Here is a 26,856-nt window from a genome sequence, read left to right as displayed (position 1 = left end):
ATTTGACAACTTCTACAAATATACAGAAATATGTATGCTGACGAGATTCAGAGAAATGTTTTGAAAGCACTTGCCTCTTAGAGTGCCTCAGTAAATCTGCCTATAAAAATGTTAACTTTGATATAATGACTCCTTTTGCAGATTTTCTCATCTCAAAATTTCTTTTCACATCTGGGTACGTAATAATTTCAGTACGATGAACATCACTATCCTTTCTGCGTAAATATCTTTTGCCAGAAGAATGGCTGTCATTATTGTCATACAGTTGGACCTCGTTATAACGAAGTCGTATCTGACACGAAAATACATTCGTTATATCCGATATTCGTTATAAGCATGTATTCGCTACACACAATATTGGTGAGATTTTTTTGTGTTTACTTCGTTATATCCGATAATTCGTTATATTCGTGTTCGTTATATCGAGGTTTGACAGTATTTAGGTGCCTTGCATAGTACAATATGGGTGCCATTTTCCAATGACTATGTACCATGGTCAATCTTGCCAACACTATGGCAGCTAAGCGGCGCAATGGATGGACCAGTTGATGGAGATATCAGAGGATAGTGGAATTGTCAGTTAACAAGGTCAGAACACAGTGAAAATAACCATTGATGTAGCAGCTGCTTGGCTGATCATATAATGCATTAGTAAACTTGTTTTCTTTAAAAGGTATCAAAATTACCTCTCACACTATAATGTAATGTGCAGACATTGATGGCAATTCTCCATGCAGTGTGTGTCTTCTATATCCCAGTTTTGGCGTGGATAATCATTCCTTAGCCTCATGCACATCCCAGCGGGCAGCGTACATTCCATGGCAGAGGCACTTCTGCTGTTTCTGGACTCCCTGCCCGAGCCCGTGGTTCCATATGCCTGCTACCAGCGTTGCCTTGATTGCTCAAACAATTTCATTCTTTCTAAACAAGTAGGTCACACTCAACAGTTCTTCTTGAGCTTGGACACAAGCTCAATTTGTAAAATAGCCTGGCATAAGGGCGCACAAATATTTATTGCAATCACTACCCAACATTACACGCTGCAGTGGATCACTGGATATAGCATTCTGCTGCTGAGCACAAGTCATGGGTTCAATTTCTGGTCATGGAAGCCGCATTCCAATGAATATGGAATACAAAAATGCTTGTGCACTGTACCCTAGATGCACATTAAAAGGAAGCTTTAGCTCGTGGCTCCTATCTAAATACGTGGCAATGAAGAAATCATATTGCTCGGCAACCACTGCAGTAATATTGATCAAGCTTGCTCCATTTTAAAGAAAAAGTGAAAATCTAGTGACTGTAGAAAGCAGATTTTTTATTTAGGTCATCAAATCTTTCGTAAAATTTTTGTAAGTTGCAGAAGAAAAAAAGAAAAACAAGACTATCAAGTTTGAAACTCTGTAACTAATTCAGCAATCAAAGAGGATATCACAATTCTGTAAAGTGCACCTAATAGTACTTGTAAAGTGGACAGATTGATGTATTATACACTGCTGTGAAACATATGACTAGTAATATGTGAGGAGGACTTTTGCAAAACCTTTGTAAACATTTTAAAAATTCATGTAAGCTACACATTCATATATCACATTTGTTCACTTTAGAAGCATAAACAGGTGCAGTTTACAGTGCTGTTATATCTGTTTTTGGTTCAGAATTACAAATTTGTAAACTTCATACTTCTTTTTTTTAACTTACCAATTTTTAGCAATTTTTGTAAAAAATTTTAGTGCCTAAATCATTATTCTGCTTCCTACAGTCACTAAAATGTAACTATCTTTCTCCATTTCAATAAATTTAATTCAAGTTGGACCAGCAGTTACCTCATAACATTGACATTCAGCATGAGATGGGTTCAGCCAGATCTAAAAAAAAATTATATTACAATTATAAAAAAGAAACTAGACGTGCATGCTGGTTGCACGTATATAAAAGCATTTCGCCGTTTTATATGTATTTGAATTGGTGGCATCGGAGTTAACCCCAAACTAATGCTTCCTCTTAATGTACCCAAAGTGATTGAAATTAATCTGGAGCCCTTCACTACAGTGTTTAACGTAGCCGTGAGTTGCTTTGGGAAGTTTAACGCTGCAATTTAATTTAACCAACCATTGAACCTGCACACTGTCCTTAAAATTATTGTGACGATTATTAACTGGTTCTTCATTTAAGATTGAACTTTCCAGCCTGTGATTGTTTACCTGAATACTGTTTTTAAGTTAATATTTGCAACTCACAGGAAGTTACAAATTGTTCATTGTCATACGAGTCACTGAGCAATGTTAGCATTTAAACAACATTGGCCACATACTTTGGCAACAGCAGCTTGCAATAGCGCAAACCATTCCAGTAAGTCTATTGAGGGCCTGGAAATCATATGGAAAATGCAACTGGTTCACATTTCATTTTTCTGAATAGCATTTGTCTGGCTCAATTCATACTGCTCTGTGTTAGCAGCTTAATGAGGAGCAATTTGTGGCTTGCGTTACTTTTTCAACACATGACAGCACATGCTGCTGCAAACCTCTGAAGTCATGTACTGTCATTGCAGTGCTTTTGTATGCTGTAAGGCAGTCAGAAAGCTCCAAGGGAGCTTGGCGAGTACTGTGCACTGGGCAAGACGGTACAGCTTCGATACACTGTGCCACAAGTCGCTTTTTGGTCACACATGTGCTGTGACAAACAAAAATAACAACTGTGCAGTGCCATATGCACAAATATGCAGATTTAAAGCTGAAACAAAAAAAGCCATATTGGTCAGCCACTTTTTGAAAAGGACAAAGTTTGCCACTTTCTTCATCTTTAGTACATGTTGCGGTCAAGTACTGTTGCAAAGGAAGAAAACAAACCAGGGGTTGTCTGTGTATTGTCTGTACTTTTCAGCGCTACTACTTTCAGTTTCACTATAGCATGTGTTGAGGAACCCCCCCTAATATCTATGCAGGTTGTTTCTCAGATGGTGCCAGAAGTGCACAGGCATACGTTCCTCTACCTGGTCTGCTTTTTGAAAGAGCTGCTCGCACACTCTGCAGAGAACAAGCTGGATGCAAAGCTTCTGGGTAGGTCTTCAGGAGCAGTAATGGTTGGTCGAGCCGAAAGTGGCTCTCAAACTGGTCTGATTTGTGCCAGTGGACAAACGGAAGCACTTGGAACATCTCTAATGTATTCTCACATGGGCTCACTCAGGCCTTGATGGCATCAAGGCTAGTGCAAGCCCTCACAAGAATGCTCGTAAAGCAGATCCAATTGTTTCCGTTCTCCTACTAGTAGAAGGTGCCATTAGTCAAGAAAAATGATTTCATAGGCAGCAGTAAACAAGCGAGCTGTTTTCAAAAAAGGCAAACAACATTGGCACTGTTGCACAGTTCATTTGCTTTAAGCAGCTTTCTGAAGTTTTTTTTTTTTTTTACTTGAAAAAAGATTATTTCGTATAATACAGTCAAACCTCAATATAACGAACATGGATATAACGAAATATCGGATATAACGAAGTAAACAAAAATTTCTTGCCAATATTAGTGTGTAGCGAACACATGCTTATAACAAATATCGGATATAACGAATGTATTTTCGTGTCAGATACGACTTCATTATAATGAGGTCCAACTGTACAATCACAATAACTGCACCAAAACACTCCACAAACATCTGTTGCTGACGAATTCTGTCAACTTGTGACCAGACCAGGAATTCCGTTTACTTGCCTACAATTTGCAAGTTCCACCGCTGTAGCAGAACAGAAGGTTCGTGCATGTTTTATGTCACAACACCCTCAACTTGACTGTGAGCTTGGCTTAGATGAATTGAAATGTGCTCTTGCGTTATGCTGTGCAAAGACAACTGCAGGCCCAGACGGTGTTACATATGTGATGTTAAAGAACCTTGGTCCAGCAGGTAGAGTGGCTCTTCAGGAGATATTTAATGATATCTGGATAAAAGAGACTCTTCCAGATTCATGGAAATTAGCTCGTGTAATTCCAGTGCTGAAACCAGGAAAGACTCCACTTTGTCTCGGCTCATTCCGACCCATTAGTCTATCGAGCTGTTTCTGTAAACTAATGGAGAAGATGGTAGAGAGTCGACTCCAGTGGTGGTGTGAACACACAAATGTGCTTTCGAACTACATGACAGGTTTTCGACAAAAGCGGTGTACAGTGTATGCAATATTAGGCATTGTCACATGTGTCGAACATGAACGCATGTGTGGAAATGTGACAATCGCAGTATTCTTAGACATTCAGAGAGCATTCGACACTGTAAGCCAAATACACGTTCTTGCTGGTATGTTAGAGCTTGGACTACATGGCCAAACACTGTGGTAGATATGAAAAATTTTTAAGCAAAAGAAAAATATTTATGGAAACAATTGAAAGAGAGTGTAATTATCACATCACACAGGGCATTCCACAGGGCAGTGTTCTCAGTCCGTTTTTATTCAACTGTGTCATGGCAGCCTTACCACAAAAACTACCGTCTGGCCTGCAGTATTCTCTGTACGCAGATGACATCTGCATGTGGGCCTTTGGATCTCATATAGAAGACATTCAAACAACACTGCAAGAGGGTCTTGACATTATCAACATCTTTTTAAAAGAAAGAGGCATGAGTCTCTCATATACAAAGACAACCGTACTTCCTTTCACTAGACAACAGCTGAATAACTTACTTACGCTTGAAGGCCAAACTTAGATGTTCGTGAAAGAGCATAAATTCCTTAGCGTTATTCTTGACCACCAGTTGTCATGGGCATCACACATCTGCGCAATTGAAAAGCAGACCAATACTGTAATAAATGTACTTCGCCGACTCGCTGTCACAACATGGGGGGGATCGGTCTCTTCACTATTACAAGTTCATAACGCACTCATAAAACAAAAAATTGCTTATTCGGCACCTATTGTCCATTGTTTATTGCAAACTTCTGAGGAACGTCTTCAACATTTACTGGCAGGGGCCTGAGAGTGTGTCTTGGGGGTCCCGCAGGCTACCTCGAGTTCTCTAGTAATTGCTGAAGCTCGTCACCCACCATTCTCAGTCTTACAAACGGTTTAAACATGTTTATTGCATCTTAACTCAACACAATTAACATCCATTAAACCTCGTGCTTAGTGAACAAAACAAAAACAAAATTCACAATGTTGTTCAAGAACATAAAGCATTATTACCAAGATTTGAATTATGCAATGTGGATGTTAGTTACCCTCCTTGGATGTTAACAAGTCCTAAAATAGAATTATTGGTAGGGGATTATATCTAAGAGAGAGATGTTTATGGTAGCCGCACAGCAACTGACACTATTCCAAGTTTACTCATTATATCCGCAGTACATCCACATGTATACAGATGGTTTATGTCACAAAAATTCCTCTGCTTCAGCATTCGTTATTCCACATTTGGCACTGGAGCAAACATTTAAATTATCCCGAGAGACGTCATCCACCGTGGCTGAACTGTTTGCAATCCTATGCGCTTTGCGTTTCATAACATCAGAAAAAAATGCGCAGAAATGGGTTATTTTCAGCGATTCGCAAGCCGCTGTCGCATTACTACAAAGCAATAAAAAAAATTCTTTGAACACTTTGCTATTTTATGAGATGCTCAAATAGCACACAAAAGCAAACGCAATGAATCACGTAATTGCATTTCAGTGGATACCCGGGCACTGTAATATTCCTTGTAACACTGCAGCAGATGCAGCTGCGAATCGGGCGCACAATAATGCAGAGACCTTCCTCTTTCAATCATGCCATTATATCTTCCTATTTCGCACAGTGAAATCCGTCTGCTCCTGAGACAAATGTCCTGTCGTCTCAGCAAAATTACCTGGTTTGATCGGCAACCTAAGAATACGGACTTATACTTCATAGACCCGTGTATAAATCTATCAATTCCATAAAATCTGAGAGAAAACAGAAAATTCGAAACATTAGTGCACCGCCTGCGGCTTGGTACTGCATTTATGCGTCACTTTTTGTACAAAATAAAACGTGCCTCTAGTTCGCAGTGTTTTTGTGGCCATCCAGACGAAGATGTACAACATCTCCTCGTCAAGTGCACAAAATATGATTCACCACGACGGGTATTGCAAGCAAATTTGTTGCTTTTAGACAGAAGACAATTCAATCCAGAAAAGATACTTGGTCCATGGCCAACAGCAGGACGTCAGAAAAGGGCACTTCTTGCTTTGAAAAAGTTTTTCAGACACAAATATTTCGGGGAAATATTAAGTTTAACTATCTTAATAAGCTAAAGAAGTGATATAAATGTTGGTCTGTGTTCAAAATTGATGTATGTGGAGATTGTGTTTTTTACGCTATGTGCAATTACTTGTGTTCTGTGTTTTGGTCATTCAAAATATTTGACTTTACATATGTACATGTGTACTGAACTCATACACAAAACTCTGTGATTCATGTACTGTTGGACTGTATTTTATTTATACCGTACATCTGGTGTTCTACAGAATGCCATATTTTGTGACATTATTCACTCTTTTAGCGCATATATGTTTCCTTCGCTAAGTGACAAGAAGTAGCCGGTGCTGCCATAAAGGCGCCAACCTCTCCTATTAATCATTTAAAAAAGAAAACTGCATCGAGCGGAAAATTACTGGTGGAGGTCCCATGGTGAAAACTTCGGGGACACCTCCTGTTGTTACGTATACAAACTAACGCATGAAAAGAGGAAAGCAAAGCAGCAAGAAGAAAAACATAATTTACAAATATTTTTAATTAGTCAAACCGCAATGTAACAAACATCAATGTAACATATTGGATATAATGAAGTAAATATAAATTTCTGTTGGCCATGTCTTAGTTCAGTGAGTATTCTACTGCTACTAATGAAAACAAAAATCCAAGACCCGAGACAATATTGGTTACAGTGAAGCCACGAGGGCCAGTCAAATGAAAACCGCAAGTGATTTTAAAAAACATGTATTGTACACACGCGGCACAAAGCTGTATTACTTTTCGACATAATCTACCCCACACTCAATGCACGTTTGCCAGCGCTTACAAAGTGCCTGTATTCCCGTAGAAAGGAATTAATTTGGGTGTGTGCGCAACCACTCGTGCATTGCGTGGCATACCTCTTCATCGGTACGAAACTTCTTGCCGCCCAGGGCTTATTTCAGAGGTTCGAATATATGGAAGTCGCTCGGTCCAAGGTCTGGTGAGTATGGTGAATGTGGAAAACACTCGAACTTCAGGTCTGTTATTGTTGCAACTGTTGCACGTGCCATATGGGGCCGTGCATTCTCATGTTGCAACAGAACACCTGCAGACAGCAATCCACGGCATTTTGATTTGATTGCAGGTCAAAGATGATTTTATAGGAGGTCAGAGTATGATTCACTAGTGATAGTGGTCCCTCGCGATATGTAGTGCTCCAAGATGATGTCTTTTTCATCCCAAAAGAAGGTTGGCATAACCTTCCCTTCTTATGGCTGTGTTCGGAACTTCTTTGGTTTGGGTGATAAGGAATGGCACCATTCCTTACTCGCTCTCTTCATTTCTGGTTGGTGTTTGCAAATTTGTGACTCTGTTCGTAGACTTTCCTCTGTGACACACATGCATCACCATACTGGACTTTCATTCTGCGATGCATTTCGATAAGCTTCACACCTCCACCATGCGGAAACCCAAGGAAAGAACACTGTTCCTTCCTGGTGCTAGTGGCGCGGCCATTTGCGGCCATTTTTACTCTGTTCCTGTGCCAGTGTTTCTGGATGGATGGGTACTATGAGCGTCCCCTTTGTAACGGTGTGGTGGGTTGTGCCGCCTAGCTCTTGCTATTATTTTGTCTGATGTTCTACCCAGGCCCGTAGCCAGGGGGGGGGGGAAGCTAAAGGACAGGCTAGTCTCGGGCATGCATCCTGTGGAAAGCTAGAGGGCTCACCGCTTTCTTAAACAGCACATGCCTCATATTCTGAAAGATCCCTTGCCTGCAAGGCACTAGTGTTGTGCCCAAGAGGTAAAACAGCAAGGAACTACTGGTCAAGTGTGTTGAACGACTGCTGGCGATTCCGCCTTCGTGTTTGGGTTCACATCCCGAGTACAGTACCAGAATGACTCACTGGTTTACTGAAAGTCACAAGGAATGTTTCATTGCACGATATGGCTACACTTTATCCACAACAGCATAGTATTCTCGGAAGCTGTTCATGACTTCACAGCACTTTCCCTCATCTACAATGTCAACCATGCAGTCGGCGTCTATACCGAAGGTTGTCGCAGATGCACCATTCTGTCGACTTAGCAGTGCCTGCAAGTGCACGGCGTGCAGGTGGCACATGTCATGAAAAAGAGTACACCTAACTTCTAGTTCTCGTTATCGCTTTAACTGGTAGCTCAACAATATTGTTGAGCTACCAGTTAAAGCTTTTGCTTGTTAATGCTTTTGTTAGCTCAACAATATTGTTGAGCTAACAAAAGCATCTGCGACAACTAGACAAATCCAAATATTAGTCTGTGCCTTTCAATTTACTTTTATTTATGTACCTGCTCAACAGTGGTATTCACTAAAATGTCGAGTGTCAGCAGCAGTAGATGTATTGGTTACAAAACCTGAAGGCTTCGTCGTTATCTTCTTAGTGCATGTGTGGGTCATCTTGCCAAGGCGATTATTTTTTTCCTTTTTTAAGCAAGCTCTTATTTCTTAACTCCATAAAGATACATCTCAGGAACACACATTGACCTTGCCATAGCAAGTGCCCGAGTCCAGTTTTGGACCATACATTTACCTTTCACCACCTGGTCAACAATAACTTTGACCTACTTTATCTCGCTTAGTTTTTAGAGAAACCATTTAATATTTCTACTGGTATGTATTTGAGAAAAGTAAAGAAGAACTAGAGCAATAAAACCATTCTAGGTCAAGTCTTTCTTATCTTGCCAGTTAAAGGGTTATTGAATGCAGTTCTAATTTATCAATGCAACTTTAGCTTGATGAGCAGGTTGTGCGAGGAGCTTGTTGTCGTTATAAATGCCTTCAGTGTCTCACTCTTTTCCATGAATGTCATCACTGCACGATTACGTGTCCCAACTGATGGCTCAAAATTGAGTTTTTCTGATACATTTATTTTTTTACTGAGGTGTGTTTTTTTAATTTCATTGAATTAATTCTAAAACGCAGTACCCATAGTAATAGCGAAAACATTTTCATGTCACTTTGTTATAACGAGTTATAACTGTATACGAGAAAGTAATATAAATATGTCACGTACCATGTCGTATGATTTTTTCCAACTGTGAAAGCACGACTTGGGAAACACACAGCTGGGTTGCCATGTACCACATATTTCTGTAAAGTAAGGTATCCCTTAGTCACATAGGTGCTTTGAAATTGGGAGCACATTTGAGTAATGCTATTGTTTGATGATCCAATTCAGTACTCATTATAGAGGCTAGCCTTCAACATTTAGTGGTACTACTACTACTACTACTACTACAACAGGGTGTACTTGACACAAGCACTTTCAACAGCGCGAAAAATAATTGTGCAGATTCAACGCACATATTAGAACCTATGTGAAGCAAAGCTTTCGTGAAGTGGTTAATGAAATTTGCCCATTTCATTCCTGCATCTCTGGCATAAAGGAAACTGGCACGCATGCATGTGCACTTGAGCTCCCGTGCTATGCAATGTGACAACTCTGTATACCCATTGTGGGTACTTGCCATAGTATGGAAATCATCACCTTCAACAACATAGAGCTATCATATCAGTGTTAGTTGCCACAATAGAAGTATATATGTGTGATTGTGGCCTCATGGTTTGGAAAGCAGGCATAGAAAGGTCTGCACAGGTTTGCTTTATTAAAGGAATTCTGCTCTTGATGGCATATTTGTTTTATCACCGAGCAAAATAAAGCCAGCAGATGGTAGTGTTGACCTGCGTGTGAGCTGTTTGGCAAGACAGCAGCAGCCACCCACCAGCCAGCAGCCATGGTCGGGAAAGTTCAGTAGGGTTGACAAACGAAATCTTCACTTTAAAAATGTGTAAGAAATATTCTTTAACAAAATACAAGCACGTTTTCTGAACTCGGCTGTTGCTTAGTTGTAGAGTGGCAAAAATGAATGTTCAGGCCCATTAAGGATCTTGACCGCACTTCTCAAACACTTAGAGCCTTTGACTGTCAGTGACCATGACGTCTGACGCTGTCAGGAGCAATGAGCATGTGAGCAAATGTTCATGTGATGGAGGCCCTCGTACATTTGTAGCTATGAACTGCTGGGAATCGTCCATATTTGTAAGGCTGAGGAATGAAGATTTACTTGACCGTAACATCCTTTACCTTTTCTTGCAGCAAATGTATTTGGCCCTGTTCTATTGAGGCCCAAAGGCCAGCCCTCAACAGAACTTGGCATATCCTCATGGGACGCACGGAGAGACACTGATGAACGCAAGAGTGCAGCATTTATCTACCATTTTCTCATGAACGACTACACAGATTAAACACAAGAATGCACCTTTATTTGTTGTCTTTGTTACACACAGCACCTTTAGCAGGCCTTTTTTTACGTTTATCAAACCTGTCCTTAGCAGATCTGCGCTGTACGTTAGCTCGTGGGCCGCAACCTGGAAATGCCACGAGTGGATCAATGCGCTTGCCCGCCACACGGACAGGATCAAGGCTGGCCAGCATGGGTGGAATGCGATTGGCTGAGGCAACGGCCTTGGCAATGGCAGCCGTTGAGGGGTCATAATGCTTTCTCAGCATGTGCAGCTCCCAAAGTGGAGCACAGCCGGCATGGTCAGGGTCTCCGAGCAGGGGGCGAAAAATGGTTTGAGAGTCTGCCACCTCAAGCAGTCCCTGCAGCCGGGGTTCACTCCTGAGCAATGTGCCGAGTGATAAGGTTAGGCCAAGTGAGTGAACATGATTAAGACACACTGTGGTAAACCGTTTGCACAGTGCCTTAAGGCGGTACACTGACAGACTCCTGCAGCGGTTTACCACCATCAGCCGCCAGCAGAGTAGCAGTGTACGAGCACTGGCAGGAGGGCTTTCCAGCAAACACCTGAACAGTGCTACATAGAATCGCTGAGGGTCAACAGTGAGGGCTTGACCTTGCCCTGACAGAAGTGCAAATGCTGCCTGCAAGCAGCAAGGAGCATCCCGAGATCCTAGCAAGTTGAGCAGATTGCTTAGTGCATCTAGAATGTCCTCCAGGAAGTCAAGATTGACCAGGTGCGCATACTGGGAGAGACCTTTGAACACTGGACGAAGCAGGGGCTTTAGCTCTGGCCTCTGAGGCACCTGTTTGAGAACATGGGCATACGTCCACAGCAGCTGCTGCAGTATCTGTCCTTGGAGGCGATCCTTACGGATGTCACTTTCCTCTGCCTCTGTCTCCCGGAGTTGGGCCTCAAGACGACGCATGCGCTTGTGTTGTCGGTGCTCCTTCCGTGACATTTTTCGCAGCCCCTCACGCACTTTCTTCAGATCAATGTTGTGGCCCTGGTCTGCGGCCTTGGGCTGCCGTAGACGGAGGGACAGGAATGGCTCCAAGACACGGGGGTGCACCTGCAATGCAAATCACATTTCAGAGTGCTGCACAAATTCAAAACAGTGCTGTACAGCTACACAGACACTAAACATTAGATACCTTTAGACCACAATGTTCTCAGTCACAACTTGCGAACAGTTCAAAGATGTGGGTGTTTTACAGGAGTGTCCAAGTGCAAACACTAGAGGGACAACCATGACAGAGCTGAAAATGATGACTGATTGGAAAGAGACTGTACAGTCGAACCCGGATATATCGAATGTTAAAGGGATCACAAAAAAAGTTCAATATAAAGGTAATTCGATATATAAATTAAAACACTTATACAAAAATTTCAAGGGGATTTTACTGCTGTTCGTTATGCACAATAATTCATTATATGTGGGTTCGATATATCCAGGTTCGACTGTATAGCAGCATTTGCATGAAAGAACTGTTCAGCCAAGCTAACCACTCAACCAAGGTGCGAAGATTTTTGGACCATACCTCTACAGCAATAGCTGTTGGGAGGGGAGGAAGGAGGGAGGGAGGGGGGGGGGGGGTCTGTCTTCTGGCAAAAGGCTAAAAATTATCGTTATCCTGGCAGAAGTTCAGAGATTACACCAGCATTGAGTGCGCTGGAGTGTTTCAGCAGCCTTGCTTATATTAGTTGGTTTGCATTTACGTCGTCTTGGCCACGAAGTTTGGGTACTAGCACAGTGAGAAGCTGTGTAAACAAGATGACAGCACGAAAGGATATGGGGGTGCTGGCGCAGATGCCAGAGGCATCCTGACCATATATCTATCACAATGAATGTCGGCTTTCCGCAGCAGTAAATAAAGCGCATCGACGTAATCATGCACACCATGTTCAGGTACTATCACTTTGTGGCATCACATGAAAGCTATCTATAGGTTGTTCAAAGCTGCTGTTTAAAATGAATAAACATCATGCCGTCTGCAAGCCAGCTCACTATTTCGGTGACTGTCTGCAATTGACATTTTGCAACTGCAATTGACAAATGACATTTTATGTTGAGTTTATGAGGCACATCATGTATGCTACAGAAGTTGTTGCAGGGTAATATGACTGTATTTCTGCCTGCATACAACAATCCACACAGCCATTTTGTGCTCTCATGAAGACCTAAAATTTGCATCACAAGGCCATTTCAGTGCTGTTGAGAGCCAGTTGTTGTGCTAGGTTTCATGAACAGACAAGTGTGCCAGAAACACCTATTACATTTTCTCGCATAAGGTTTCCGATTTGATTATAAACTGACAGGCATCTGTCTGCGCAGCGCTTGCTCTGAGTTCCCAACTACCTGTGGAAACGAGAAAGGCGTGCCTACAGAAAAGTAGCCAAAAAACATTCAAGCTTTTTTTAGCGTGCAGATAAGCTTACCACTGTTATTGAAAAGAAAAATGTACAATCACTGCATTCTACTGGTGCAAACATATGGGGCAGAAACTTGGCGGTTAACAAAGAAGCTTGAGAACAAGTTAAGGACTGCGCACAGAATGATGGAACGAAAATTGTTAAGCCTAAAGTTAAGAGACGGGAAGAGAGCTGTGTGGATCAGAGGGCAAACGGGGATAGCCGATATAATTGACATTAAGGGGGAAAAAAAATGAAGTTGGGCAGGCCATGTAATGCATAGGATGGATAACCGGCGAACCATAAGAGTTATAGAATGGGTACCAAGATAAGGGAAGCACAGTTGAGGACGGCAGAAAACTAGGTGGGGTGATGAAGTTGGGAAATCTGCAGGCTTAAGTTGGAATCGACTAGCGTAAGACAGGGGTAATTGGAATTCCCAGAGTGAGGCCTTTGTCCTGCAGTGGACATAAAAAGAGGCTGATGATGACGATGAAGCACATATGCATTGATCCCGTTTAGTGCCACTAGACCCCTCATTGAGTGTCATACTTGAATCTACGTTACAGGCAAATTTCTGTTTCTGTCCCTTCCTGTAGAGTAGGCAGGCGTGGCGCCCCATCTGGTGGCAGTTGCCAGCCTGCTCCTTCATTTCACTTTTTTCTCTTTGAGGTGTATATATGTTGTTGCACCACATAATAATATACGTGGCAAACCCGCGAAACGCAGGCGGCGTTTCTCATTTCGCATCCACTGCATGCCGAAGTGATGACAGCGGCAGCTCGCGACACTTGCCTGAAGACCTCTGGCTTTCAGGAGGGCCCTGGTACGTTTGACAGCATCCAGCGTGCTCTCTCCCAGCCGGTCCTGGCGGTACAACAGGCGGAGTGCCTGACACGCTGTCAACGACATCTTGTCGTCGGAACTCCCCAGGCAATGGACAGCCAGTTCAATCAGCTGTCCGCGCAGGTTGAAGTGCGGGTGCGCCACAAGCAGACCGCATACACAGCGAGCAGCGACCTGGGCCAACGTTGTTGACAGACGCAGACGCAGAGCGCTTTGGGGAGACTTGAGCCTCTTCATATGTCGCGCCAATATCTTCCGCAAGCAACCTACATACTGGCCATAGTATCGCAGCAACGCCTCCTCGTAACCTATCAAGGCTCGCGTCTCTTTCTTTAGTTTCTGCTTAGGTCCGCTACCGTGCGCGGTTGGCGCCGTAATGGTGTAGCCCGGCACCACGTCTTTGAAGACTTCGAGCAATGTAAGCGCTGCTAGCCTCTGCACAATGTGCGAAATGCCCGGCGCTCCGTCGCGAAGAAAGGCGACGAGCTCCTTGAAATGACCGACTTTATCCTGCGGATCTTCTACAATGGCACTCGCCAGAGAGCCAATCTTCTGCTTGACTTGCTGAAGCTGCCGATACTTCTCTGACAGCGACTTGACCGCTGTGCGAGGAGTTGTCTCCTCGGGCGACTCTTCAGCGATTGGCGGTGTCTCCGGCTGATCTTCCACGTCGTCCTCCGAAGCAGACCCGCCGTGGGCTTCATCAGATTCCAAAGGTGAGTCGTCCTTTCTGGTGAGGATCTGGGTCTTCTGCACAACACCGTGCTTCGTTTTAACTGGAAGGAGCACACGCACGCTCGGGGTGTTATTGGCCATGCTTCGGCGGGGGACCTTCTCAAAAGCCTGCTCATCGCTGTCATCCGCAGTACGCCGACGCTTGGCTGACCCACCTTTACGCCACTGCCTTCTACGCTGTGGATCCATAGTAAAATGATGTTTGACGCTTTAAAAAAGAATCACATCACAGAACACATGTCGCGTGTAGTCATCCCCACGTTTTCCACATGCACGGATGCGTTTGCCGGGTAAGGAAAAGGAAGTGTAATGATGATGACAACGCAGCTGCTGCCCTTTAAATTGGGCGATTATGCGAGTGAATTCAACATTTAACAAATCGGGCCAAAGAAAACAAAAAGACGCACAAACAAAAGCGGCATACAATAGAAAATGTCTCCACACTTTCGAACTGTCACTTCTGAATCTGACTCTGCCTGAACTGGCCTGAACAACCTCAACAACAAAGTAACAAATGCGAATCTCAAAGGCCATGCTTTTTTGTACTAAAGGCGCCCAAATAAGTGGTGTCTAAAATTATACCACAACCCGACGTCTATGACGTTTTTTCGTCTCCTTAAATTGCTTCCGCCGCATTCAAGCAGCAATAGCTTGAATTTTAAATCTAGAGGGCTTTACTTTCCACAAAGTACAAAATATGTTAATAGTCACGGCTAGGTAGCGTGTGCCACCACCCGATTTAGAGGGTTCAGCCAGTGGTTCAGCCTCATCCATCTACTCATCCATCCATCTTATTTATAGTGCCTAGAATTTACAGGCTAGTGTGCCGACCGCGGCCTCCCGTGTGGCACCGTTTCCAATGAATGTCGGCGGCTGTCGCTAGGAGCGCTGCAGTGCGGGTGGGTGCCGCGGCGCCGCCCGCTCTACTGCCGTGTATTCACAGAGAGGTTGCTGCGCTTTTTGTATTTATAAAGCCGTAGGAGCAGTAAATTTCTCATGTAGGAAGGTGATTTCTAATTTAGGGGTTCTTTTGACTATAAGAAGGCTTGTTTACTGCTTGCTGCCTGCGTTTGAGCTTACGTACCAGCTAGCTAGCTCTTTCGAGTGTCGAACCTCCGGTGGTTCAATTCAGGAAAAAGAAGCACCAAGGTCGATCCACCTTGGAAGCACTACATTCGTTTTCTAAGACAGTCCAGCTCATTGCAACTCTTTACTAATAGAGAATAAGGATGCCTAATTTATATGGACCTGTGATATTGACTATAGATAGGATGTTTTTTTTTTGTTTTTTTTAGACAATACATTTTTTTTTTTTTTTTAAGTAATGAACGAAGCGAACGCAGACGACTTCATAGGCGAGGCGGACATTGCCGCTAACACCGTGAGCTTCAGAAGACTAATTAGCAAAAATTTATTGATTACATTTTTTATTCGTGCTTTGGGGACCGTTGTCTAAATGGCAAATTAGGAAGCAGTGACATTTTCACCCACACCCATCTTTTAAAGACCTGGAGAATCGCACCTAATTCGAGATATTCTAGACGTGTGCGGCGAAGTTCGAATGACAGCATACCGCGGCAAATCCTAACCCGAGATACAGCCGCACGCATCAGTAGCTGCCGCGACTACAGCCGAGACGTTCGGTTTGCTCGCGCTTGTCGTTACGGCGTTTCGGTCTGATATGACAGCGAGCGGTCGCCTTTTCTGCGCTCCAGCCCTGAATTCACCGTTGAAATTCGATGATAAATATCTCGAATTAAATGCGACTTCAAAGTAAAAAAAAAAAAAAAAATGAAGGTGTGTTAAAATGCGAGTGCCTTCATATTCGCCAGTTCAACGACTGTATAAAAAAAGGTAATTAATAAAATTTTGTTAATTCGTCTTCTGAACCTCACGGTATTAGCGGCAATGTATTTCCGCCTCGCCTCGGAACTCATCTGCAAAACGACATGTTCGCTGCTCTTATATAGCCTCTTTATAAAAAAAATCTGGATTGTCTAAAAAAAAAAAAAAAAAAAAAAAAAAAAAAAAAAAACCCACCCTATATATGACTTCTCTTCGATGATGCTCGTATATGTGCTTCGCATGCTCATCATCATACGTTTGACAAACTCACCATTGTATCGCATGTCATGATGCGACTTACGTCGTGCGACAAGAGCTGCTCTTTCAGGGCAAAATATTAACTTTTTGCTTCACTTGCTAGAATGTTCCTGTATGAAATTATTCCTATCGAGTGTTCGTTTTCCTCATACTTTCCTGCACTTTCGATTTTTTGCGATAGCAATTTTGTGTACACTCCAGGCGAATTTCCACCGTCGCCGTGATGTTCCGTATATAAAGTCCAAGTGTGATAACATTGCGGCCGCACGCCGTATTATGTAGGTGCGAGCGAAAGCTTGCGAAGGTGAGCCGAGAAGCATGGCAGCTTGATTGGTATATGAGAACTGTTTGGTAGATGCAGAAAACACGTACAATGTTCCCTTTACATTGTACTTGTTTTCACATAACTTTAAGATACAACGAACATTTTTTTAGCGAGAACCATGTCTCTATAGTACTGCTCCTTTGAAGCAGGCTTTAATTAAATTGCGTCGACCATAAACACGCTGGAGCTGTAAGGCAACTTTCTTGATCAAGGATTATAGTACCTCATCACAAGTTGTATGACCGAGTCTTCTGTCTTCATCACAGCATTCAGACACTACCATTTTCTTTGAATAAAGGTGGCAAGTAAATTATCGTAAGTTATTCATTTCACCTTCTCAATCGGCATAAAAAGCTAATGATTCCACTGGCCCAGATAGCACATTCATCCACGCGACTGGAATAGAGATCGAGATTTCATTTGATTTATTTTACCTTAAAGACCCACGAGCCGGGCGTATTGCAGTACAGATGGCGACTTTCGCTGGTGGTTTGCGGCCGTTGTGCATCATCATTTTGCAATCCATCAGTGCTCGCGGCTTCGATATATGCTACAGCGTTGGGCGCACTCTTCTGATAAAGAAGCTTTGCGGTGGACACCAGAGCCTTCGAATTTCTCCGATTCGGCGTTCTCAACGGCTGAGCACGAGGAGGCCACCGACTGGGTGCGCTTGTGCCACTTTGATGGAAGTTATTATATATATATATATATATATATATATATATATATATATATATATACTATATATAGTCTTTTTTAATTTTCTGAAGATACAAGGTGTGTAGGATATATGGAATATCGTACGTATTGCATCAATTTCAGACGCGATTTATAGCGGCGAAGATCGTTGAAAACGCCGTTCACGATGATAGTGAACGTGCGTTGGATGAAACGGCTTTTATTGCGATAGCAATTATATGGACACTCAAAAGCAGATTTCTGCCGTCGGCGTCGCCGTCGCCGTCGGCGTGAGGTTCCGTATGACGTCATTTGGAGATGAAATCGTCGCCGCGCGCCGAACGCTGTATGTGCGAGTGAAAGGGCGCGAGGGGCGCGTCTTTCACGGGGAGTGAACGCACGGCGGAGAACAAACGCGCGTTCTGCGCCGTGCTCGCTTAAGGGCTGCAGAAGTAGGCGTCTCTTTTCTCCTTTACAATCACCATATATGTAGAGCAAACGCGCCTTCTTCGGACGCGCGAGAGGCCGTGGGGGAGGGGGAGGGAAGGGAGGCGACGTTTAGCTGCGGCACCAAGTGCCTATTTATATCAGAGGCTCCAGCAACAGTCACCAACGCCGCACGCATTTTGAGCTAACGCGGGCAAAACGCCGATGGCGTCGACAACAGTTCTGCGTGTTGTTGCTACCAAAGCCGCTCACCTTACTTCGTATGACATTGCTGTGTTGCTATCGCATTCATTGCTTCGCCCTTAGGGCGAAACTGTGACATTTTTTTAAATACTTTTCACATACCACAGCAGTTAGCGTCAGCGTTTTGTCGTTTCTTTTTATCCTTCGTTCCCATTCTGCGAGCCGTGTGCCATTAGATGGTGCAGTGAACAAGAATACGAGCCCTTCGCTCGAGCAGTAACTACTCCCGCACAACCACTCAAAGCAAGTCCTCTCTTCACTGTCACTGTGGTTTCAACATTTTCACCACTGTCACATAGTTCTCCTACTCACAGACACGGGAGCAGAACCACAAACTCACAGGAAAGTTGTAAGATTCCCCCCGCAAAGAACGACGTGCTTAGAAGGCGCGAAATGCTTTCTCCCGATGTTATGGAGCCACTGCTTCCGGTGATCATGAACGACATTCCGTAATCCTCGGGGAATAGAAAATAATGCTAGCCCTTTCTCTGACCTGCTGCTGCATTGAAACGCGCAGCAGCAAGGCATTTCCACGGAGAACGAAGCTCAGATTATTACGGAAAGGCGGAAAAACTTAGGAAACGCACGTTCGGAGCGGCAGGGCGACCATCGCTTGGCAAGCGCATGACGGGCGAGAATAAAAACGCGCGAAAGCAAGTTTCGCGCCCTTTTCGTGACGTCAGGGTCATCGCGCGCCGATGATAAGTGATGATGATGATAAGTGGTTCTTGAGGGAAAGGGAAAGGTTGGCGCTATCTTCTGCAGCCCTTGAGGGAGCACGGCTCAGCGCCAACGGGGAGGGGTAAGTGGGAGCGAAAGAAGGGATAGAGTGGAGTCGCCATGGCTGGGCGAAGCAAAACCGGCAGGCATAGGCGGCACGTATCAGGCCGAGATGGAAGGCCTTGGTGTGCTGCAGAGTCTGCAGGGGTGTTGTGCCAGGCCGGTCAGGCCCGGGGTGGGGTGGGAGGCCGTGAGGCCTTCCCGCTTGTAGAAATGTCCTTAGAGGCGTGCGGAGAGCCCTGACGACTCAAGGAACTCCACGACGCCTCGAAGTGCAGAAAGGTGGTGTCGGCCGGGGAAGAGGAGATCTTCCTCCTTGCCAGAGGGGAGGCCCAGGCGTCGCGCGCCGCAGCCAGTCATAGATAAGTGGTTCTTGAGGGAAAGGGAAAGGTTGGCGCTATCTTCTGCAGCCCTTGAGGGAGCACGGCTCAGCGCCAACCAGTCAGCGTGGCGGATGCGCTGGCTCCGTGAAAGAGGGGGAGAAAAGGAGGATGTTGACAGCGCCGGCGAGGGTAGAGTGGTATTATTCTAGTACACTCTAGCGAGGGTGTTGCGGCGTAGATCAAAGAGTGCCGCTACTTTCCGACATCGAGGGGTTTTACACCCACCTAAAACCCTTATATATAAAAAGTAGCGCCGACCACTTCCCTCCTCCTCCGTTGCACTGTCGCGCTCGGCGCGGCCAGCGCGATCTCGACAGTGGTGCCGCCTACGTCGGGCCTGCCGTGGCAGACGACAGCTAACGCGCTACCAGAGGAAATCCGCGGAAAACTTCGATCGCGCCCTGCGGAGAACTTTTTGAGGCGCGATTTTGCTTCGTCAGTCAGTAACTGGCCTTAATGATGCCGTTTCGGAAGTAACAACGCGACGATGCGAGACGGCGCAAATACCTGGTTTGTTGATTCAACGGGGTGCTTTAATTCCTTCCCTTTCTTCCTTTCACCGTCGATACAAATTACATAGAAAATGGACTTGTATTTTCGCCGGGCCAAAACGAACGGAGAAACAAAGTCGTCGAGCATAGCCGGTGCCAGTTGGCTTCGGTGGAATGACAAAATGCACTTGAAGCCGGAAAGCATAACTGCAGCGTCAGAACTGAGTTGAGGTTGTTTGAAGGTATTAAATGCGTACCCAACGAGAATAACCGTCCATCCTTCCGTCCGTCCCGTAATTGACGATCGCTTTCAAGATAGGGCCCGCAGCAGCGAGCGAATTCACCTTCGTGCTGCCTCTCGCTTCAACACCAACTAGAACACGCGTGGCTCACGAAGCTATCGGTACTCGCCGCGACTCTTTGCACCCATCACAGATCGCTGTCAAGTTAGGGGCCCGCGCGTCTCGCTTCAACGCGAACTAAGCCGGACTAAGCGGTGAGAACACATCGCGCATGAAGCTATCAGCACTCGCAGCGCTGTGTCCCCATCGCAGATCGCTTTCGAGATAGGGGCCCGCGCGGCCGCGCCATACGCAGCCGGAGCAACGGAGTCACGGTTGATTGTTCAACGCGGTTGGATAAGGCGCTAAAGAGCCACACCGCCTTATAGTGATCGGAACGTCATCGGTGCACCTGGTGCCGCCACCTGCAGTATAGTTAACTTGCCTCGTATCAATTCACCTTGAGCCGCCGTCCGTAGAAGTTCGTGTCGCCGCAGCGATGTAGGTTATACTGGCTGAATCAAGTTTCATAACATTGATAATTATCAGACACCGGGCTGCGCGGAGATGAGCAAGTGGCACAATGCTTACGCATACTTACGAGTTTATTTTTTCGCCGCCTGAGCGCGGTAGTACATTGTGCACCTTTTCCTTCTTCAAACCCCCCACTGTAATGCCAGAAATGGCGCTGTGGGTACTGTGATAAATAAATAAATAAACTCCTAGAGGAGTTTCTACGGGAATTTTTTTAGTCTTGCCTGTAGCGTGGGAATCGTTTGCCAACTACGGAAGGTTTTGAGTCTTTGTCCAACGTTTCCTCTCTCATGTGCCTTAGAAGAGGGTCCGCAGTACCTTCTTAACCGTTTGTCGAACATGCTCAGAAAGGTTCCTCCAATGAATTCCGGTTAGGTTCCAAGATGACGCGGGAAAACGGTTAGGGTTCGGCTCAGCTTAATATAACGGTTCAGCTCTAGTTATCAGTGGCGTGGCCAGAAATTTTGTTCAGGGAAGGGGGGGGCTCACGTTGCAGCGCGGCCTCCTCTTTATAGAATTTGTCGAGGGATCAAATACATGAATAATAACTGCATTGCCAATGTCATTGTATATTAGATGCTGCAAACGAATTACTGAACACTACACACTGTCAAGTAAAATATGTATTTCATAAAAGAATATATTCGTATGTCCCAAAAATAGTGGCAGAAATAACTGCTATCAATTCTTCTGCGCTTTTTTGTCTGTTTAATAAGTAAAGAAAATATCACACGAACTTTAGAACTATATCAGTTCGAAACCAGCAAATCAGTGCGTTCAGCTGATATGAAAAACGTAAAGGCCATGAAAAGAACAAGTTGAGGACAAATATTTTGATGAATGTTTGTCATTCAAGAACCTTGTTTACATTTTTGTACATATGCAACGGCCAGTGAAGAACCTCAATGGCGCTGTCATTTGTTGCAATAGATTGCGCAGGAGCAGCTGTTACCGTTCGTGTATTGTAATTACACTGAGATTATAGTCGCAACAGTGAGTACATATAAAAAGCAGGAGTTCCGCAAAATATACATTAATAATGCGAAGATAGAATGGAATATACAAATCGAAGATACAACTTGATAAAGTGCAAAAAAGTGCCACTGGAAACAGTTCACTACTTGTATATACAACACCTCACAACAAGATATTTAAATATACGTATAATTCTCCAATAAATCTGCGTATTTAAGCAAATGTCACTGTATATAATGCGTCAAACAAGACAAATAAACATGCTGCGCAGTCACAGATACTAAACTTTACCCATAAAAAGACAGACGATCCAGGCACGAACAAAACTATGATCGCAGAAATCGTGATATGTACTTGGGCCATGCGGCGGTCGCTACCGCACCATATGGGTAGAATAATAGCGGAATAATGCCGAAATCAGTACGAAAATGTGTAAGTTACCTGCCTGGAGAGCGGCAACAAATATTCTGCATCCAAAATTAAAGAAGGGTATTGTTTCCGTTCAAGAAAGAAGTAAAAGCAGGTAGCTAAAAAGGAATGAAAAGGCCAAACGAAAGCCACAGATGATGCGGCAAGTTCAACTACCCAATATACGAGTATGTTTGTTGCGAAACGCCGCGTGGGCCGGGCTTTCAATGAGCAAGGTTGGTCAAAATTGGTTATTGATGTCCTCGTAATTTTCGTATTCACGTGATAATTTTGATCATGATGCTAACTATTAGAATAAACAGCGAAAATTTCTGCGGTTTTAAAAGCTAATGAACAGTCATACGTTCTTATAATTACGAGTTTATGGACCTGATGGAACAGAGCTTTTTATTTGCATTGGTTTTTGCTGCTTCGCTATCTAAAGGACAAACTTCACTCGGCGGGGAAGTTTAGCGAAGCGGTCAATGACTTCGGACAAGTTGACGCCGACGTCTCTGTGGGTGTATAGAAGCGCCAACCTAACCATGCGTTCCTCAGAAATTGTAGAGCGCAAGTATATTTTTTATTGTGATAGCAATTATATGGACACTCAAAAGCAGATTTCTGCTGTCGCCGTCGCCGTGAGGTTCCGTATGACGTCAATGGAGATATGAAATCGTCGCCGCGCGCCGAGCGCTGTATGTGCGAGTGAAAGGGCGCGAGGGGCGCGCGCTTTCACGGGGAGTGAACCAACGGCGGAGAACAAACGCACGTTCTGCGCCGTGCTCCAGAAGTAGGCGTCTCTTTCCTCCTTTACAATCACCATATATGTAGAGCAAACGCGCCTTCTTCCGACGCGCGAGAAGCCGTGGGGGAGGAGGGGGAGGGGGAGGGAAGGGAAGGGAGGCGACGTTTAGCTGCGGCACCAAGTGCCTATTTATATCAGAGGCTCCGGCAACAGTCACCAACGCCGCACGCATTTTGAGCGAACGCGGGCAAAACGCCGACGGCGTCGACAGCAGTTCTGCGTGTTGCCGGTGCTGCTGCATGTCCAAGTTTATACAGCTGATAAAGCTAATATCATTACTCCGTATAGCTCTCTACAAATTTGCTATCGCAACTGATGCTTCGCCTTTCAGGTGAAACTGCGACAACTTTTTTTAAGTAGTCTCATGTTAAAAAAAGTTGTCGCAGTTTCACCTAAAAGGCGAAGCATCCATTGCGATAGCCAATTTGTAGAGAGCTATACAGAGTAATGATATTAGCTTTATCAGCTGTATAAACTTGGACATGCAGCAGCACCGGCAACACGCAGAACTGCTGTCGACGCCGTCGGCGTTTTGCCCGCGTTCGCTCAAAATGCGTGCGGCGTTGGTGACTGTTGCCGGAGCCTCTGATATAAATAGGCACTTGGTGCCGCAGCTAAACGTCGCCTCCCTTCCCTTCCCTCCCCCTCCCCCTCCTCCCCCACGGCTTCTCGCGCGTCGGAAGAAGGCGCGTTTGCTCTACATATATGGTGATTGTAAAGGAGGAAAGAGACGCCTACTTCTGCAGCCCTTAAGGGAGCACGGCGCAGAACGCGCGTTTGTTCTCCGCCGTGCGTTCACTCCCCGTGAAAGCGCGCGCCCCTCGCGCCCTTTCACTCGCACATACAGCGTTCGGCGCGACGATTTCATCTCCATTGACGTCATACGGAACCTCACGGCGACGGCGACGGCGACGCCGACGGCAGAAATCTGCTTTTGAGTGTCCATATAATTGCTATCGCAATAAAATATTCTCTCTGCGCTGGCAATGGTCACTGGAAGGGTGACTAGAATCTGCAGCAGTTGGTACACATTTACATAGAACCTGCAGTCACAATGAGAGAGGGCATCTATTCCCGTTCTTAAATCCAAAAACACTCCTTCGATATCGATGGCATCCTTGTTTAGGCACCTTGCACAAACAGTAAGCTGTTCGACTCCAGCAATATCCGCCGTTTCGTCAGCAAGTATAGAGAAGCAGCCTGCATCGTTTACTTTTGAATCTAGGCTTTCTTTGATAATTTCACCACAAATTTCTATAATTTGGTATTGTACATCTTGGCTTAAATACGAGGCATTACTGGGGCAACATTCCAAATGGCTCTTTAGATATGTATCTCCACAATCGTCTCGCATGCGAAGAAGCGCTCTGAAAATACCAGTATTTTCAGCGAGTGCTTTGCTGAAATCTATAGGACCACTGTCCTTATGGCTACGGAGAGCCATACCTTGTTGCCCGCAAGAAATAACTGCCTCAATAATAGGCCGTTAACTTTCTTCTGTTTTCCTTATTTTACTATGCCTGCCCTGGTCCAGCTGATCGATCACATTTGGTGCGCTTCCTGAAAATGTTAAGAGAAAAATTATCAGCTGCCAGCTGATAGTCACGGTGATATTTAGTACTTTCGTGTGTGTGGAAGATTGCGAGCACGTGCTTACATTTCTGCAACGGCTTGGACACGAGGGCTCTAGTGCGCGCATGCTGGACGCAAGTATATAAGAACATTAAACCCAAAAGTTCCAGAATTGAAAATCTAAAGCACGCCTTCGGAAATGTCAGTGCACTAGTCGCGTCAAAAGTTTATGGCAACTTTATACCCATAAAGTCTCGGAATTATGCCCATAAAGCCTCGGAAGTCTCGGCCACGCTCCGTAGATTCCGCGGCCGCTGCGAGATGCCGCAACGCGCCCGATCGCTATCGAAAAGTCCTTGAAAGTTTGTGCTCAGATGGGGCTCCCTGCGTTATGTGACTCCAGGTGCAAGAGTGTTGCCACGAAATCCAGCCCTAGTTCGCAATGTTACTGACGAAATGTCTTTTCGAGCGTGAAAAGGACATTGTAGACACAATACAGAATGATTCCCGGCGCCGGTGGTTGTTTTGGTCGGCGGTGCATGCCAGCACGAAAAATTTCGGGGGGGGGGGGGGGGGGGGGGGGGCTGCAGCCCCATCAGCCTCCCCTTGGCTACGCCCCTGACTGTAGCTGTATGATTGCATATTTCTACCGTAGCTGTATGATTGGAGCGGAAATAGTGATCGATTCATTGAGTGATTAACTTATCTTGAGCATAAGTGGCCTGCTTGAACAGTTGCTTTAGTCTCCGCGGGCTCTTGCATCACGAACTCGTGATTCTAATGAGAAGTACTCACCCTTATGTATGTGTGGCGAGACGTGGTTTGCATTGCGTGTGCGTGGTGTTGGTTGTTGCATCGTCTGTATTTATTTTTATTTGTTATATTAGTCTGAATACACTTTTCATAGCTTGTCCTTTTCTGCGCAAGCTAGAGAAGAGCGGCAGCCAGTGCCTCTTGCCAACGTTCTCTTACAGGCAAAGACACCTCCTTAACCGCGTCTAACTATCGGGAAATAAAATGGAACAACTCGAAATGGCGTGCGGCAGTGTCACAATAAAGCCTGTCCTTCTCCGTCTCGATCGCATGTTTTCGTTTCGACGGCGTTCCGAAGTCCTATACCACATGACCCCGAGACGGCGGCAGGCCGCAGCTGTTGCAGCCCGGAGGGAGCGCGCGCGGAGGGAGCGCGCCCTTCGACGTAGCCGCAGGGTCGGCACCCGCGTCGTGGCAAAACGCCGCAGCAGCGCGCCACGAGCGGCAGCATTCCCACGCAAGGAGCGAAAGCGCGTCCACGGGACAGCACCGGAGCAGTTCTCATCCCGCCGAACCATGGTGGCCAGTGCAAGGTGAGAGTTGCAGACGGCTGCTGCGGTAAACTACGGTGTCCACTCCGTTTCCATCCCCAAAGATAGTTATTGTTTCTCATGCCATCAAAGTTTGCCGGTTACTGAAATTTTCGCCGACGAAACCTCTCCATCTCTTCCATTGTCGAGCAGAGTGTTCTTAATTTCTTATTTCGGTGGTTGTTAATTCTCTTGAAAGTGCATTTCCTGTTGCACGTACGTGCGTGTAAATGTGCAATTTCGTCAGTTAGGGTAAGAAGGAACAAATTTTCGCTTCTTTCTCATTCGCGTCAGAAACTTTCTCAAGCAGACAATGACTTTCAGACATTGCCGAGAGAATCACGCAGGTGTCACCCGTAAATAGCAATTGTGTAGCTGCATGGGCACACAATTGTGCCCACAAATAGATACAAAAGCTATAGCCGCAATTGCAGTAAAGCGCATGCTCATATAACGGATTTAATGTGCACAGTATGTAAGAAAAAAAGAATGAAAGTTCAAGCACAAGAAGTTATACAGTCGGGAGTGACGCTAGCCAGTGGTCACTTATAATTTAAATAATTTTTTTTTGCTTACCATTCATCATTACTGCAAATAACACCCTTTTATTTTAAGGTTGTAGTACGCGCTCGTGTATACATGCAAACGTTTATGCTTTAAAACATGACATTTCTATGCCGTGTATCCTATATGCAAACGTTGTTGGCCACACTTCAATATGACTTTGTGAAGTGTAAGGTCACGACCGCACCATTTTGACAAAGGTGACACGCAGCTGTTCGCGTAGCCTGTATTTTCATTCTTCCCTTTTTTATGTGGAAGTGGTAAAAAGAAAACCAATCAACATCCCCGCACAAGGAGTCTATCTATCCGGTGCAGTTTCACTCAGAGCTACATTTGCTTTCCTTAATTTATATTGATGAACAGCTACATACATAGCATCGAGTTTAGCATCAGGAAATTAATATGAGCAAAAAGATGCTTGAACAGATTACTGAAGCGATGTTAAGCTTGATGTTTTGAGCCTTTTAGCT

General features: G+C 44.9%; 3 protein-coding genes across 5 annotated transcripts in view; 2 read left to right on the top strand and 1 right to left on the bottom strand.

The window, feature by feature from the left end:
- The window catches only part of LOC119460645 (inositol polyphosphate 5-phosphatase OCRL-like), a 43,970-nt gene extending 33,490 nt beyond the window's left edge, over nucleotides 1-10,480 (top strand). For both annotated transcript variants that reach the window (XM_037721682.2, XM_037721683.2), the window contains exons 19-21: nucleotides 802-929; nucleotides 2,948-3,062; nucleotides 10,313-10,480. In XM_037721682.2, the coding sequence (XP_037577610.1) occupies nucleotides 802-929; nucleotides 2,948-3,062; nucleotides 10,313-10,461 (392 nt within the window). In that variant the 3' untranslated portion in view covers nucleotides 10,462-10,480. The remainder of the gene's footprint in view (nucleotides 1-801; nucleotides 930-2,947; nucleotides 3,063-10,312) is intronic.
- LOC119460646 (nucleolar complex protein 3 homolog) lies at nucleotides 10,458-14,758 on the bottom strand. Its single transcript, XM_037721684.2, has 2 exons — nucleotides 13,666-14,758; nucleotides 10,458-11,530 (listed from the first exon to the last, which is right to left on the bottom strand). Exons 1-2 carry the CDS (start codon nucleotides 14,638-14,640, stop codon nucleotides 10,478-10,480), a joined length of 2,028 nt encoding a protein of 675 aa, XP_037577612.1. The 5' UTR covers nucleotides 14,641-14,758; the 3' UTR covers nucleotides 10,458-10,477.
- A 10,911-nt stretch (nucleotides 14,759-25,669) lies between these two features.
- Nucleotides 25,670-26,856, top strand: part of LOC119460647 (uncharacterized) — a 47,660-nt gene continuing 46,473 nt past the window's right edge. For both annotated transcript variants that reach the window (XM_037721686.2, XM_037721685.2), the window contains exon 1: nucleotides 25,670-25,825. The gene's annotated coding sequence lies outside the window, so the exon portion shown is untranslated. The remainder of the gene's footprint in view (nucleotides 25,826-26,856) is intronic.

Source organism: Dermacentor silvarum, chromosome 8 (genome assembly GCF_013339745.2).
Source record: "Dermacentor silvarum isolate Dsil-2018 chromosome 8, BIME_Dsil_1.4, whole genome shotgun sequence".
Lineage (NCBI taxonomy): Eukaryota > Metazoa > Arthropoda > Arachnida > Ixodida > Ixodidae > Dermacentor > Dermacentor silvarum.
The sequence above is the reverse complement of the archived record's forward strand: the minus strand, read 5'-3'. Positions and strand labels throughout refer to the sequence as shown.

Bases quoted from the DNA above. Each gene is read 5' to 3' on its own strand.
- LOC119460646 (XM_037721684.2), bottom strand. From the start codon at position 14,640: ATGGATCCACAGCGTAGAAGGCAGTGGCGTAAAGGTGGGTCAGCCAAG. The intron at 11,531-13,665 runs GCAAGTGTCGCG...TTTGCATTGCAG, and splicing joins TGAAAGCCAGAGGTCTTCAG to GTGCACCCCCGTGTCTTGGA.